The sequence below is a fragment of the Poecilia formosa genome, unplaced genomic scaffold, assembly GCF_000485575.1.
Source record: "Poecilia formosa unplaced genomic scaffold, Poecilia_formosa-5.1.2 Scaffold0, whole genome shotgun sequence".
Taxonomy (NCBI): Eukaryota; Metazoa; Chordata; class Actinopteri; order Cyprinodontiformes; family Poeciliidae; genus Poecilia; species Poecilia formosa.
The window spans coordinates 1,417,222-1,432,679 of NW_006799939.1; the positions used below are offsets into that span (position 1 = coordinate 1,417,222).

Below are 15,458 nucleotides of genomic sequence, written 5' to 3' on the forward strand. Positions count from 1 at the left end.
CTAACGCATTCCAGCCGATTGGAGAGGAAAGATTTAAGCCAGTCCCGAACAGTGTCACAGAGACCGACCTCCACATGAAGACGGTGTAGGAGGATATTATGGTCCACAGTGTCAAAGGCTGCACTAAGGTCAAGCAGAACAAGGAGAGAAGTAGAACCAGTATCAGCTGCCATGAGGACATCATTAGTAACTCTCAGCAAAGCGGTCTCAGTACTGTGAGCAGAACGGAACCCAGACTGAAATTTCTCGTACAGAGATTGTTGTTGTAGATGGAGCTGCAGCTGAGCGGTAACAGCCTTTTCCAGCACTTTTGACAGAAAAGGGAGGTGGGAGATTGGGCAGTAATTGGAATGCACATCTTCTACTGTGATCTTGTGGAAACTGAACATGTTTTAATTATTGGTGTTACGCTCACATACTTTTATCTTTTTTTCTAACTAAAGATTAAGTAATCTGATTTCACATGTATTGGATTTTATTTCTTAAATTGTTCATTCTTTGTTTCACATTTTGTAAGTACAACCAGGATAGATTTCTTTTGGATTTTTTACATAATCAGCTGCAAAAAAAAAAAAAAAAAGTTGGAAAAGGAAAGGTCTAGTTTACCATCAAACTAATTTTAATATTAGACTAAGCTAGCCAGAGCACATACAAAAAAATAGTTTTAAATTAGGATTTCATATGTTAAGGGAAAAACACTCACTGAACCAACCAGGCCTTATGTGACAAAATGAATAATCCACAATCCATACCTAATAACTGGTTGCTCTGCTCTTCTTTTTTTTGTCTGCTAGAGAGCAGAATTCATTGTCTCCTTATTTATAGCAAGGTGCCAAGGTTCTGAATCAGTAAAGCGACCACAAAACCATCAGCGTACCTTCATCGCATTTCAATTTAGGTTTTTTTGTTTTGTTTTTTTTTTTCCAATATTGTGTTAGCTTTACAGAGGATGTAACAGGCTGAGCACCTTCCAAAACGGTGCATTTCATGTTTCAAAAGATGTCATCCCAAACCATAGAGCCAGATTAGTTTGCATAGTTATTTTTCCCCCCTTTATTAGGAAAATCATTTAAAATGTAAAATAAAAAAATCCCCCATTCTCCTCTGTTTTTTACTCAATGCATCATTCTAATGTTAGTTTGTGTAATGATTTGAAATATTTAGATCTGGAAGAAAAGGAAAATCGGAAGAATTTTGTAAGGCAAATGCTTTTAATGTAGTCCCTTTAGTGAGTTCGGAGTCTCTTTCCAATCAAATATGGCCAGCAGACCTTCAAAGAGAGGCGTCCTAATCACTTTCTCTAATGACATTAACTATCTTCAGGAATTGAGAAGTTGCCCTTCTTCCCAGAGTCGAGCTTCTGTAAAATAAAATGCCAACATTTGCCGTTTTTATTTGTTCGTTTTTCTTCTTAGTTTTTGTTCATAATTAACAGCTTGTCAGTCACGATTGGGTCATTTATCACGTGACCAAAGGACATTAATGTGATGGACATTGATGTGACCACATTCTCTTCAGCATTGTTGTTTTGCTTTTATTTGTTTGATTTTAATACAAGGTGTAATAAAAGATTGCATTAAATCTTTATTCCATCCAAATTCTCTTCTGGAAGAGATTATTACAGGTGTTTTTAAGCTGGTTTTATGAGAGCATTATTTAATATCAACCGAGATGAAAATATCATTTATTTGCAATCTATCGCGTGCAACGTAGCCATAGAATTGTACTTCTTCTTGTAATTGGTGTACAAGAAGTGGTACACCTATTTCATAATGAAGTGTGATTTTCTTTTTTTTTTTGTTCCTTTTTTATTCATTTTTTTTCTTGTTTTTCCCCAGCAGAGAACTCTTAACTCTGAAGCTGTCAGACTGTGGATTGTTAATCTCCACATCCACTTGTTCCCTTTTCACCCTCAGCAATGACTCCATCTTGGTTTTGTTGGTTTCGCCTGATCTCCAGCACTACCTCCAGCTTATTTGTGTCCAGTGATCATAATTCTGGACATGCCCAGGCTCAATGTCTTTTCTTCGTCCCCTCACCCCAGAAGAACATCCAAGTTATTCAACTCTGTTTTATATTATATCAGCTACCATGTTGAACCTTATTGTTTGTCCTCATCAGTGAATTTATCCATCTTTAAAAATGAACTATAACTTCAATAAATCCAAAACTTTCAGTTTTCCAAAATTTTGCAACGCCAGACTTTTTTTAGACTTGTTGAATTAAGCATGGTTTTGTGAACTTGAGATTTAGCGTTGTCTTTCTGTCTGCATATCTCCTCAGATTTTAGCCAATGTTATTATTTTTATTTGTGGGAACATGGCTGGGGCGTACCACAAGCATCTGATGGAGTTGGCGCTGAAGCAGACCTACCAAGACACCTGCAACTGCATCAAGTCCCCCATTAAACTGGAGTTTGAAAAGAGACAACAGGTAATTAATGCTCCTTGATTAGCGAGGAATCAGCATGTCAGAGTTCTGCAGAGGCCTGTTGTTGTCCCATCATTTAGCTGTGCTGAACCAGGAAAAGTACTAAAATATGCGGGACACCAGCCCTTCGAGGACCGACTTTGAGCACGACGGCCATAGCTAAAGCGTTTTGCAGTGGCCCTGGAGTGCTGGCCGCAGCTTTGTTTATGACAGATGGTAGTATTTGTGTAGAGGCAGTTTTTTTTTTTTAAGCACTTGCTGCACTCGTAATATATTCCGCTTACAGGAGGCTTTTAACCAAAGTGCATTGCAGTATAGTAAGTGCATGCATTTTGTCTGAAAATTTCAGGCGACGCTGTGTGAATTCCTCATAAACCCGAAACCCTCTGCAACGTTTGCCAGCAGCCACGACTCGTACAACCACCAGAGCCTTATAAATAGTGCAGAGGAAAGATTAGCATCAGTCAGCTGGGTTGTATTAGCTTTGATGCCTTTTAGCTTTGCTTTACAAATCTTCTATGTCCAGAAGAGTCTTTGAAAGGAGCTGGCGAAAAGCTGGAGTTTTCTGAAGTTCTTGTAGGTTCAGTCAAAACAGAGAAAGAAATTTGTAATGCTGAAGTAGGTGTTTGGCATGCCAGTCGTCGTAATAGTATGTTTCCATTAGTTTTTGTTTTGACTTTATAATGACACTTGTGCATTCTGTGTATTTCTTTGTGTTACTCTCTTCAGGAACGTCTTCTTTTGTCTCTACTGCCAGCTCACATTGCTCGTGTAATGAAAGCTGAGATCATTCAGAGGCTGAAGGGACCGAACTTTGGCCAGATTGAGAACACAAACAACTTTCACAACCTCTACGTCCAGAGGCACACCAACGTCAGGCATGTAGATGTTCTTACTATTTGCATGGTGCTGTCAAAAAAAAAAAGTGCTTTTTTTTGTTTTTCTTTGACAGTATGTTTCAAATGATCAAGCAAGTTTTATCATACAACGATAACCTGACTAAATATAGGTTCTTCTTTCAATAAATGAAATATTTAACAGCTGTTTTTTTTTTTTTTTTGTATTTACTTAGATATTATTAAGCCTATTATTGGCACTAGCTTAATCAGAAACATTTAATTGTCTCAATAAGGAAAAAACAGAAGAAATCTGTAGTAGATTAAATAGTTGTTGTGACAGTGTTTGGCCAAATGGGGATCTGAATTAGCTCATGACAAAAAACAATGTTGCCTCCTGGGAAACATAAATGGACTAAAATGAATTATTTCTTTTGCCGTTTTAGCATCCTTTATGCAGATATAGTTGGATTCACACGCCTGGCCAGTGACTGCTCACCGGGAGAACTGGTGCACATGCTGAATGAGCTGTTTGGCAAATTTGATCAAATTGCAAAGGTAAAAAGCCTTTCTTAGATCCTGGTCAATATTTTTATTGGTCTTAACCATCGCTGATTGGGCAGCTTTGCTGCATGCCAAGTAACAAAGCTGATATTCAAACTCACAAATTATACGTCAACTAACCTGCTCTCACATATCCAAATGTCTTTTACCATTACCCTGGCTATTATTTCATATAGAGTTACACCTAGTGATTCAATTTGCTGTGGTTAACATGACTAAATTTTATTTTCACCTATCGTGTACTTAACGGTGAAGAAAATGTGATGAGCTCAGAAAGGTCTTTAAAAGGTGATTTGGTGAGATTACATTTAAAAGGCCACTTGGAAGGTCTTTCAGTAACTTTTCTGTGGGTTTCTCTGTGCAGGAAAATGAATGTATGCGAATCAAAATTCTTGGCGACTGTTACTACTGTGTCTCTGGGCTCCCGGAGTCTTTGCCAAACCACGCTAAAAACTGTGTGAAAATGGGTCTGGACATGTGTGAAGCCATCAAGTAAGTGGCAGATATACAACAGTAACATTTACCACCTTGTTTATTTTCTCTTTTACTGTAATGTTTGTCTACCTTTGCATCTTTCAAAGTTTTTTAGGTTTCAGCAAGGTTATAGCGCTACCACAGTTAGCATCAGGGGTTATTGGTATGCTTGGCCTTTTCCTGTTCATCTTCCTCATAGAGGGCACTATTTTTTTGTCTTTTTTTGCCTTTTCAGCTGATGGTGGAATGGTTGTAAAGGCTTGTCAGAAGTTTTTTTTTTTTTTTTTTTTTAAGGTTTTATTGGCTCTAGTGGCCTTTATTTGATAGTTAGTTGACAGGAAAGTGGGTCATGAGAGAGAGGGAAGACATGTGACAAAGGTCGCCAGGCCGGGAATCGAACCTGTGACGGCCACGTCGAGGACTGAGGCCTCCATATGTGGACTGTGCTTAACCCCTGCGCCACCACAGCACAGCCCATATTTCAGGAGTTTTAAACGTCCAGCAGTAGCAGTTTTGTTTCCCAGCGATGGGAACTTGCGAGGCAACTGATATGAAAATGGCCTTTTGTAATAACTGTATTATAAAGGAGTATTTTAAAGAATTTTCTGTTTTTGTTTTAGTTCATGTTATTACACACCCGGTAACAAAATGAACTATAAGAGTTTAACTTTTATAGACACAATAAGTTATATTGAATTCTCTCAATTTCAGCAAAAATATAAACTATTCGGAAAACTCAGTGCATTTTATTGAGTCTGTATAAATTTGGTTTTCACTACTTACATGTAGATTTCTCCTTTTGTGTGCACATGTGCGTGGGAAGTTGTGTTTTCTACACTTTTGTTAAAGAAATGTGTTTATGAGGAAAATATTTTTGAACAGCGAAAGAAGGCATCGATTCTGATTTACCTAATTAAATACAAACTTCTGATGCATTACAGAAAAGTACGAGATGCTACAGGTGTCGACATCAACATGCGTGTGGGCGTGCATTCAGGAAATGTCCTGTGTGGCGTTATTGGACTTCAAAAATGGCAGTATGATGTTTGGTCACATGACGTTACACTGGCCAATCATATGGAGGCAGGAGGTGTACCAGGGTGAGTAAAAAAACAAAAGAAACCTTGCTGTCGTAAATGTTCCATAAACTGATGGCTTTACAGTTTGATTCATCTACTAGGTCAAATTCTCTCGGTTGCAATATTCCTACTATTATTAAATATTACCAATAAATAAATGACTCGTCAATTCATTGCTAGGCGCGTTCACATCACATCAGTGACGCTGGAGCACCTTAATGGTGCTTATAAGGTTGAGGATGGAGATGGACAGGAGAGAGACCCTTACCTAAAGGAACATGGTGTCGTCACTTATCTTGTTATCAACCCAAAGGTACAGGACTTCCACTGAACGAACGTAATGCGAGGCAGTTGAGAAAATGCTTTAAAGTCCCATTACTTCCATTCAGGTGGAGCGTCGGAGCCCGCAGCATTATTATCGGCCCCGACACACTCTGGATGGAGCTAAAATGAGAGCCTCAGTCAGGATGACCCGCTACCTGGAGTCGTGGGGAGCAGCCAAGCCCTTTGCTAACCTGCACCACAGAGACAGCATGACAAACGAGAATGGCAAGATTAGCACCTCTGTGTGTATTTTTTATTTTTATGTTTTTCCATTCTAAACCAATGCCATTATGATGAGCGGTACATTTGTTGATGCCAACCTATCCTCTCCCTCTCTTGCTTTGTTTTAAGGTCGTGCCGAAGGGACAGTATCATTTCCAGAGTAGACCGGAACGGTATAAGCTCTGCTTTTATCAGATAAATATTTATGCTAAGTTGCCCGTTGACTACATTTTCACTAAAGGCCTCGTTGTCACAGAACATATTTTCTTCCTGGAACTTTTTCTTTCCCTGTAAAGGACAAAGTCTCAGAAGAAACGGTTTGAAGAGGAATTCAATGAACGGATGATCAGGACGTTTGATGGAATAAATTCGCAAAAGTAAGTGTTTTTGAAAACCCTATTTTCATCGAACGCATTATAATCATAAAACGTTCTTGTCCGTATTATATCCAGGGTTTCTACACCTTCCAGAAAAGTCTGAACTTTGATTTTATCATATTATAGGTCTTGCTAAGTATCCTTTTGAGTCACGTGTATTGTTTTTAAGTGAAAACGTCTGCTTTTGATTTCCCATATCTGAGCTTTAGTTTGACATTTGGCTATGTCATCCACTCTCGCTTATATTCTCTGTTTTCCCTGAAGTTCACAGTCAATGCAGTCATCTACCAGGAAACTTTCTTCTCCAGACAGCCTTTATAGAGACACTGATTTTATTTTCCAGCAGGACTTAGCGGCTGCCCTGTGGCACCAGGTGGCTCAGTGGCAGAGCAGGTGTACAGAGACCACTGTAGTGCCAAAGAAAGGACTTGGCACCTGACTGCTCTGCCAAAGTAGTGGTGCTGTGCTTCATTTCTCCCTGATTCTGAAATGAGAGACAAAAAATATTGAACATTTTTTACATACTAAAATTTTTGCTAGGTGTACTTGTACAGATAATGGATCCTGCATACTTTCAAGGCAAATGTTTTAACATATGCAGTAATTATTTTAAGTATCAGTTATATGACCATTTACTTTTAGGGTCTTTTCTATTTTGTCCAGTTATTTATTTATTTATTTATTTTTTTTTATGCTTGACTGTATTTTGTGTGACTTTTTTTTCCTAGACAGTGGCTCAAGTCTGAGGACATTCAACGAATATCGCTGTTTTTTCACAACAGATCCTTGGAGAAAGAGGTAAACGGGGATCAGCCGCTGTCTGGGTGAAATCAATTACATAATGCATCAAAAATGGTCCCTTTTCGCTACATTTGCCTGCATTCAGTCTGTCATCGTAAAAATGCTGTCTGAGTACAGTTGCAAAGCTGCTTAAAAAGATAAACAATTGTTGACATAATGAGTTTTTCTTTTTGTTTTCTTTTGTCCTTTTTAGTACAGAGCAACAACCTTGCCTGCCTTTAAATACTACGTCACCTGCGCTTGTTTGATCTTTTTCTGCATTTTTGTCGTGCAGGTCTTGGTCCTGCCAAAGTGAGTGACCTTTAATTCGTTATATATAATGTTTATTAGTCCATGTCGTTGCAGAGCTAATTTCTGCATTTGTTTTTTTTTTTCAGAACGGCCGTTTTGGGAATATCATTTGGGATGGCCTTCCTCACCCTCTCCTTGATAATCTTCATATGTTTCGTTGGACACCTATTGGTGAGTGACGTCATTTTTCCTGTGTTCAGTTAAAACAAACATGTAGGCTTTGACAAGCCTACAAAGTGCTGTAGAGGAAAAAAGAGCTGCTTGTTAGAAGAAGAGTCATATCCACTAATAGAGTTGATCTTTAATCACTCTTGAAATAGTCAATAAAAATGTGCTACTCCCTGGTTTATATTAGTGCCAGGAAGTGACTATTCTTGAATGGTTTCCAGTCATCATTCTTTATTATCCGGTTCAGTTACTGGCCGTTTTGGTCTTTGAGGTGTAAATGGTTTTTGGACATCAGTAGCAGTACTAACAATCTTGTATTGCTATTTTCCTTGGAAATTAAACACAGGACGATATGAGCCTGTAGCCAACCATTGTTGTCTTTACTTAGTTGAGCTGGAGAAAACAGTGAGTTGTTGCTCAGGTTCAAAACCAGTGTTGATGCATTTTGTGTATTTGTATGAGCCATTGTTCTTGCATGACTGTCCTTGGATTTTTTTCCCCCTCCTAGTGTCATCAAAATAATGATAGGAAACAAGTTTTAGCCATTGCAGTTGGGTTATGCGCATTGACTATGAACAGTCAGCACTTTTGCTTATGATCCCCAGCAGCTGAATAAATCTTAGTTTGGAGAATTAGGCAAAAGTTCTCTCGTGGGAGATGCATAAATAATAAAATGAATAATGTCAGTCTGTTAAAAGTATTGCAGCATTATGAAAAATCATGACGCATTCTTTGACGGTGGTGGCAGTTAGGGTATTTCCAGAGGGTTGAATTAATAGGCCAAGCAAAATATTTTGTAAGATGTGGCACGTCTGCATGCTGTGTCTAAGATGATGCAGCAGAATCAAATATTCTTTTTATTTTTTTGTCAGGGCAGGGCAAAGGTACAAGAAGATGAGATTGAACAAGCCGAGGAGACAATTTAGTACGATAGAAATCCGCTCGACATTTTTTTACTGAAACTGCAAAAACTTCTGAAAGACCAGGATGCAAATGCAGGGACAAAAGAGAAAGAAAAAAAAAGGTTTTAAAAAATGAAAAGGTAATGTAAAATTTAAACAGCTCCAGACTTACACATGTTGTTGTTCCCCCTGTTTTCTGAATGTTTTGTTCTTTAGCTCTGAACTCTGGTCTCTCTGAATGTTCCCTGAAAACTAACACAGCAGCTCTCAGTATCAAAAGTTAAACCTTGCAACATTTGTTTGTTTTTTTATTATTATTTTTCAGTTATGTTTTACTTTGCAAAGTTTCCCTCTGGGATATCTGTTTTTGTGGAACACCCATATGCTTTTGAAAGGTTATTTAAGGTCTTTGTAGGATTGTATGTTTAGGTTTTTAGCACCCGTTTCTCAAGAGATGCCAAATAGAAGCTGCCCTTCACTGCATGTGGTTAGCAATGAGTCGCTTAATAGTGGGCACGTTTCAGGAAACGTTTTCTTTCACATACAAAATGTGTTAAGTTCAGACGTAAACTTTTGAATAGACTAATTCTATTAATCCAACATTGCATGTATTTGCATATTTAAAAAAAAGAAATCATATTTTAGTTTACAAGTGTATTGTGCTTTGTACCAGATCTGCAGAATGGTTGGTGTAAATGCTTTTTTAAGTTCAGAATTCTGGTTTTCATATCTTTTTAAGTGCAGCTAATTTACACTGACAGGGTGCTCGCCTGCTGTTTTTCTTCCTTATTGAACACAGTCATAGGTTGACCATTAAAAGGAAAAGCTGCAATTCTTAAAGTGAGCAGCCACAGTACTGTTATTAATGAAAGGTAAGGTGAAGTGCATTGTTTGTCTCTAAGTAGTTAAAATTGTACGAGCCGAAGAACTGAGAAAGTTTGACAGGCCCAAACTGTGATTAGCAGATTGTGGGGTTGGAATATCTCCATGGGGTTATTCTATTATTTTATTTGTAGTCATCAGCGGCAATCAAAGGTGGTTCAAAAAAGATAAAGTTGTGAAAAGGTTTAATGCTGGTAGAAAGGTGCCAGAATATACAGTGCATTTCAGGTTGTTGCATTTAAACCTGCAGTGGGGGTTTGGGGAGGGTGGAAGGGGGGTCATGCACGACTGGGCATCAGAACTGGATCAAAGAGCAATGGGAGAAAGTGAGTCGTATTTCTTTCACGTGGTGTGACTGGCAGAAAGTTCAGCTGGTAGACGCTACGATTCAGTTATTTTGCTGGATAAATCTGGATTTTTTCCATCCTTGTGGATGGTGTGATTCTTTGGACAATGTTCTGCTGGGAAACCTTGGCTTTTCTCATTTAATGTGTATGTTATTTTGATATACTTCTTGATCACTCTTCTTTAGGCCTTTCTTTTATTTGGAGCTGTATTCTCTGATGGTTGTGGCTGTTCAGAAACGGTTTGAAGAGCACATCAACAAGCTGTGGAAGTGTTGACTTGGCCTCCAAAAATGTTCAGAACATAGTTCAGTCAACATTGTCTGGGATGATTTGGGTAAACAAGTTCAGCCCATCGAGGCTCCAGCTTGTAATTTACAGGACATAAAGGATCTTGTGCTGACGGCCCTGTACCAGAAACCACAGGAAACATTTGATCTAGAGGACTAAGGCCTCAACACTTCAGGGCTATTTCAGCAGCAAAAGAGGGACCAACACACTGTTGTGGACATGGGTTTAATGTCATGGCTCCTTGGTGTGTAGTTGATGCATTTTGTGTTATTTAGCACTGAAATCAAAAAGCCATCTACCTGGTCTACATTTTAAGTTATTACTAGTCTGGTACGTAATGCATTGTGGAATTATTGGCATGTTGGAACGTGATGTACATCCTTGAGCTACTCAAACTTATTAAAAATATATATATAATCATTTCCTCACTGTTCCACAATAAATCACACTAAGCTGCAGTTCACAGTGTTGTAAAAAAAAAAAAAAAAGAAAGTAAATCAATTGATTGACACGTGGTTTCATTCCATGGGTAAAAGGCTTAGCAATAAACATTATATAGACACAATAAAACCCTGTTCAGTGAAAGCTATGAAACAGTAAGAAGTGTTGAAATTTCTCCCAAAAAAGCAATCTTACATACAAACAGCCCGGTCAAAAAAAAAAAAAAAAAAAGAAAAAGAAAAAAAAAGAGGAGGGAATTCTGTTGATATTCGAATAACTATTTGCTGATTTTGATTTTGTTTCAAAGTGTAATCACATGTGCTAATTTTGTGCCACGGTTTCCACTCGTCTTGAAAAACGATGAAAGGGTAGAATTACTTGAAAAGCCATCTGAAGCTGTGGGTCTCTTAAAATGTTTGGATCGGTGCTGCTGAAGCATTTAAATCAGATTCAGTGAAAAGAACTGTAATATATTTCACCCCTGAGCCAGTAAATAGTAGTGTGTTGGTTTTCCTCATCCACATATATAACTTGCACTATTTAACTTTTAAAACTACCAGTTGTGTTTGATCTGTGGGGTCTTTCTGTTCTGTGGCTGTAAAATCCTGTGGCGTGCCAAGCTTGATCCCGTCTTGTGTTTGTGTTTGTGCCTACAGCACTGCAATAAAAGTGCATCTACTTCTTGGATGTGGCTGCTGAGGTCATCAGTTATTATTGCCAACAAGCCTTGGCCCCGCATCACTCTCACCATGACAACCACTGCTCTAATACTCATAATGGCAGTCATCAACATGGTAAGCTTTTATGTGCAGGTACTGCTCTAAGAAAGAAGTTACACCTCGTCGACTTCACACCCTATGAAGTATCAGTCTTAAAAACGTCGCCCTATTTTTTGTGCGACTCTAGTAATATTAGAGCGGAATGGAGTTAATGTTTTATGCGTGATTTAAATAAACAGATTTTGTTGTTATGGCTTTTAAAGAAAAATAAGCACATTTCCCTTTAAAAAAAATGGTATATACGTATATTCATGAGTACTATATCTTCACTGCTCATATCCATGTCGACCTTATTTCCCAACACTGATAAGAAGACAATATATAGCATGTTTATTGCTCATTACTTATCAATTTATAGGTGTGTCTGATTGAGTTTTACTTTTTTGGAGACTAAAGACGAATACATAAAGGCTCCGACGAAGGGGGGGAGCAGTAGCCTGAGGCGTGAGACGGGGCTGGCTGTGTGATAAAACACGGTGTCAGGACCCCTGGGTTAGACCTTCACACAAATCGATTCCAGAGATTATAATCATGTTTTGCGTCCGACACGGGTCAGACGCTCAGGGCGGGTGAACCAAATTATCTACCCTGTGCTCAGTGGGACAGCAATCCTTGTTTTATCCTGCAGGTTCCCATTAATGGACATTATTGAATGGTTGTCACAATTGGCCTCTAACAAGATTGTATTTTTGTCCTGCGAGTCTTAATTCTGGCTTGTTCTTTATACACATATACCGATGAGAAAAGCACACAGATGAACTGTTTTATTGTCTGTTTTTTTGTTTTGTTTTCTTTACTTTTGTAAGGAAGCAATAATACGTTTTAATGTTTGATTTTCATCTAGTTCTTTTTGGAAGACGACATATCCCCTCCGGTTCTGCTTTACAACTCCTCTAACGAAACGCTGCTTTACCCTACTGGGCAGCTTATAAACTTCTCGGGCAAAAACAATTATTACCTCCCCGTAAGTGTGTGCAAATCAATTTTTATGAGAATAATGGTCATTGTTTCTCTATTTCTTGCTTTCATTATTTTCATTATGCTGGAATTAATCTCCATCTCCGTCTGTCAAACCCTCTGTGCTGCTCAGTATTTAATTTACAGCTGCATCCTGGGCCTGATCTCTTGCTCGGTGTTTCTGAGGATAAACTATGAGCTGAAGATGATTATAATGTTGACCGCAGTGGTGATCTACAACATTATTATTCTACAAACACATGCCTCTCTGCTGGATGAGTACAGCAGATTCCTGTACAAGACCGAAAGCATCGACAGGTAGGTGGAAGGAATGTACGTGAGGCAATCATTAGAAGGCAAAGCAACAAACTTCTGTCTGTTGCACACCTCATTACGTAAGCCTCATTACAGAAAGAAAACGGCTCTAGTACAAGGTTCATTATGTTCTGTTAATTACTTAATAACAATAAAAAACCACGTAGCAGATTAGAGGTAAATATCAGGCGAAACCACATTAAAATAAAGCAAACTAAACATTTTCATCAAATTAGTGATCCGGGAGTCTTGAACTGCATGTTTTGAACTGCAGCTTGGAGACTGGTGGGTTTAAACACATCTACAAAAATGTAGAGCTCTGGAAGAGCCCTTCTGAGTCTCGGTGAAATGAAAAATTCAGTTTATGTATGCCAGCTGGACATCAAGCACACGTTGGCATCTCTCGCCAGTGATTAAATGGGAATTAAGCCCGAGTGACATACTGCAGGCATTCGTAATAGGTGAATGCATCACACTCCCATTTTACTCATTTCATGCGTTTTACAGTATCAGAGTGCATCAGGAAATTGGTTGCTTCTAAAGGTTAGCAGAACAGTGCACGACTTATGAATGAAACTAGTTATTATATGACAAAGTTTATTGTTTCCTATACTTTGGATGAACGGTGTAATAGTTGGCGTATTGTGTCATGGTACATTACCTTAGCCATAATTCCAGCATTTAATTTATTTCTACAAATGAAAGTTAAATACTCCGTCTAAAGTCCAGGGGTTTCCCCCCTAAGTTGTGAAACCGTCTGAATTATTCAGCTTGTTGATGTCAGCAAATCTTCATCAGTGCTGACAGAGTGTCTGCATAGTGTAGCTTGAGATGCGGCTGTGTCATTGTTGAATTAATGCAGCAGGATTTGAGTGACACTTGTTTATGTTCTGTTGGAATATATGTGCAGAATGTACAGGATCTCTTCTTTCTTTTTATACGTGTGGCAGCCTGGTGATGATGCTGCGTATAGCTTCAGATTTACAAAAGTGCGATGCTGCAGCTTCATTTACCCAATAGATCATTTATTCAGTAGGCAGATAATTTCCCAATGCCATCAAAGAAAATGTCCAATGGAGTAACTGGGGGTGCTAATGAATAAAGATGGATGTGAAGTTCTCATATTGAGGTGGCTGATATTATTGTCATGAGATATGACATTGTTTGTAGTTCAGTCCCTTAGAAAATCCCGCTGGCATCAATGAGAATTTTTTAAATAATAAAAAAATTGAATTAATCTTGCATGTATATATTGATCCGATGACTTGCCTTATGATTAATGTGGCGGAAACTTGAACAGAGTCTCCCATTTTGGAAAATATGACTTGAGAGAGGCCATAATTCATAAAAAGCCAGGGAGCTGATGAAGACCTAACTCAACCAAATTTGAATAAGTCCCCTTTCTGTAGATATTCAATGTATCTTCTTTGCTATCTGCTGAATAGCCTTCATGTTTAACATTCCTTTAGTTTCCCAGCATTACAATGTCAGCATATATGTGCAACTTCATGTATGTCATTCTTTTTTTTCATTCATGGTGCACGTTCTTACATAACACGATATGAGTTGTTATGGTTTTAGTGGAAAATGTTGGTTTATGTCTCAGTTTTTCAAGCACATAACAGGTTTTAGAATTGAACATGCCAGGTGTAAAAACACATTAGAAAAGCCTCGGCTTCACTCTAGCTGAAATGCACCTAAGTAACCACTATCTTTGTTACTGTGTCCTTGTCATGAGCTGATTACTTCTATTCAGATCACATTTTTCCATTTATATTGTAAAAAGGAATGAAGTGATTGGGCAATGCTGTTTTTTCATGATTTCTGGTAAGCTGAGAGTTAGACTGGAACAGGGATTCCCGAATGATACAAGATATGTTTGCATTAAAGAAGACGCAGTAGTCCTCTGTTGGAACTTCGTTTTGATTTTGAGAAGTAGCTGTAGCGAACGACCGTGCACCATTACAGTGGAAAGCAGTCAGTAAAATGTCAATAGTAAACAAGCTCTTGTCGCAGCAAAGCAGAATTGACAGTCAAGACTGAGTGGCAGCTTAAAATAAAACGCTCTGCTAACCATTCATAAAGCGCGTCAGTGTTGATTGTGATCTTGATTTGTAATTAGCTTAATCTCATCATTTTCTCTTTTAATTTTTCGCTCGCTCTTCATTAATCCGTTTTCATTAGTTAGCTTTGCTATTATCTGCGAAATGTCTAACAAACACAATGTTTTTCACTTCTTTGCTCCTGAAGACCAGGAGTTCTCAAGGACCTGAAGACTATGGGCTCTATCTCTCTCTTCATCTTCTTCATCACACTGCTCGTCCTTGCTAGACAGGTAAGCTTCGATTTGATTTAAATGAGCCGATGCTCAGCTGATGCACAGCTTTTAAAACACGTCCCAAAATACACCTGCACCTTTTTTTTCCCTGTGTGTACTTGTTTGTTTATGCAACTAAGCTTTTTTTCAGCCTAAAAACATTTTTCTCGTTTCTTTCAATCCATTCTTCCTGCTCTGTGCTCCCTGGGCTCCCTATTCCAAATATAGCTTTGCCTTCCTAACTCCCTTTCTGCGTCACTCCATTGTTTTCCTTAGTCAGACTATTTTTATTTAAATGCTCAGAATTACCCATACACAAAGTTAATGAGGCCCCTGGTTCGTTTTTATTTTTTTCTTTTCTTTTTAAGACACACATTAAGTTGTTTGCCTAATTACAATCTATGGGATAGTTTGTCATGATTGTTCAGCTTCTCCCAGAACATCAGGCAAACAAGTCAGGAAACTAAATCTGAAAATCATTCATCACAACATCAACTTATTTTTGCCTATAATTACTCCGTCACAGAGTAATTAGAATCCATCAACTGTACTAGATTCATAATTCCTGAATTTCAAACCAGAGATGGGACTGAGGATGCTTTCTGAGCATCCTTATTGTTTGATGTATTCATACTAGGTAAAACATTAGAGCATTAGCATTCCT

The 15,458-nt window shown here is 38.3% G+C and overlaps 1 protein-coding gene across 2 annotated transcripts in view; it reads left to right on the forward strand.

Moving 5' to 3' along the window:
- adcy2a (adenylate cyclase 2a) overlaps positions 1-15,458 on the forward strand; it is a 37,580-nt gene that overhangs the window by 15,168 nt on the left and 6,954 nt on the right. For both annotated transcript variants that reach the window (XM_016668375.1, XM_007572085.2), the window contains exons 4-19: positions 2,284-2,433; positions 3,160-3,308; positions 3,713-3,824; positions 4,195-4,322; positions 5,246-5,404; positions 5,564-5,696; positions 5,773-5,949; positions 6,059-6,102; positions 6,226-6,306; positions 7,035-7,104; positions 7,301-7,398; positions 7,485-7,569; positions 11,083-11,220; positions 12,050-12,169; positions 12,296-12,480; positions 14,728-14,812. In XM_016668375.1, the coding sequence (XP_016523861.1) occupies positions 2,284-2,433; positions 3,160-3,308; positions 3,713-3,824; positions 4,195-4,322; positions 5,246-5,404; positions 5,564-5,696; positions 5,773-5,949; positions 6,059-6,102; positions 6,226-6,306; positions 7,035-7,104; positions 7,301-7,398; positions 7,485-7,569; positions 11,083-11,220; positions 12,050-12,169; positions 12,296-12,480; positions 14,728-14,812 (1,914 nt within the window). The remainder of the gene's footprint in view (positions 1-2,283; positions 2,434-3,159; positions 3,309-3,712; positions 3,825-4,194; positions 4,323-5,245; positions 5,405-5,563; positions 5,697-5,772; positions 5,950-6,058; positions 6,103-6,225; positions 6,307-7,034; positions 7,105-7,300; positions 7,399-7,484; positions 7,570-11,082; positions 11,221-12,049; positions 12,170-12,295; positions 12,481-14,727; positions 14,813-15,458) is intronic.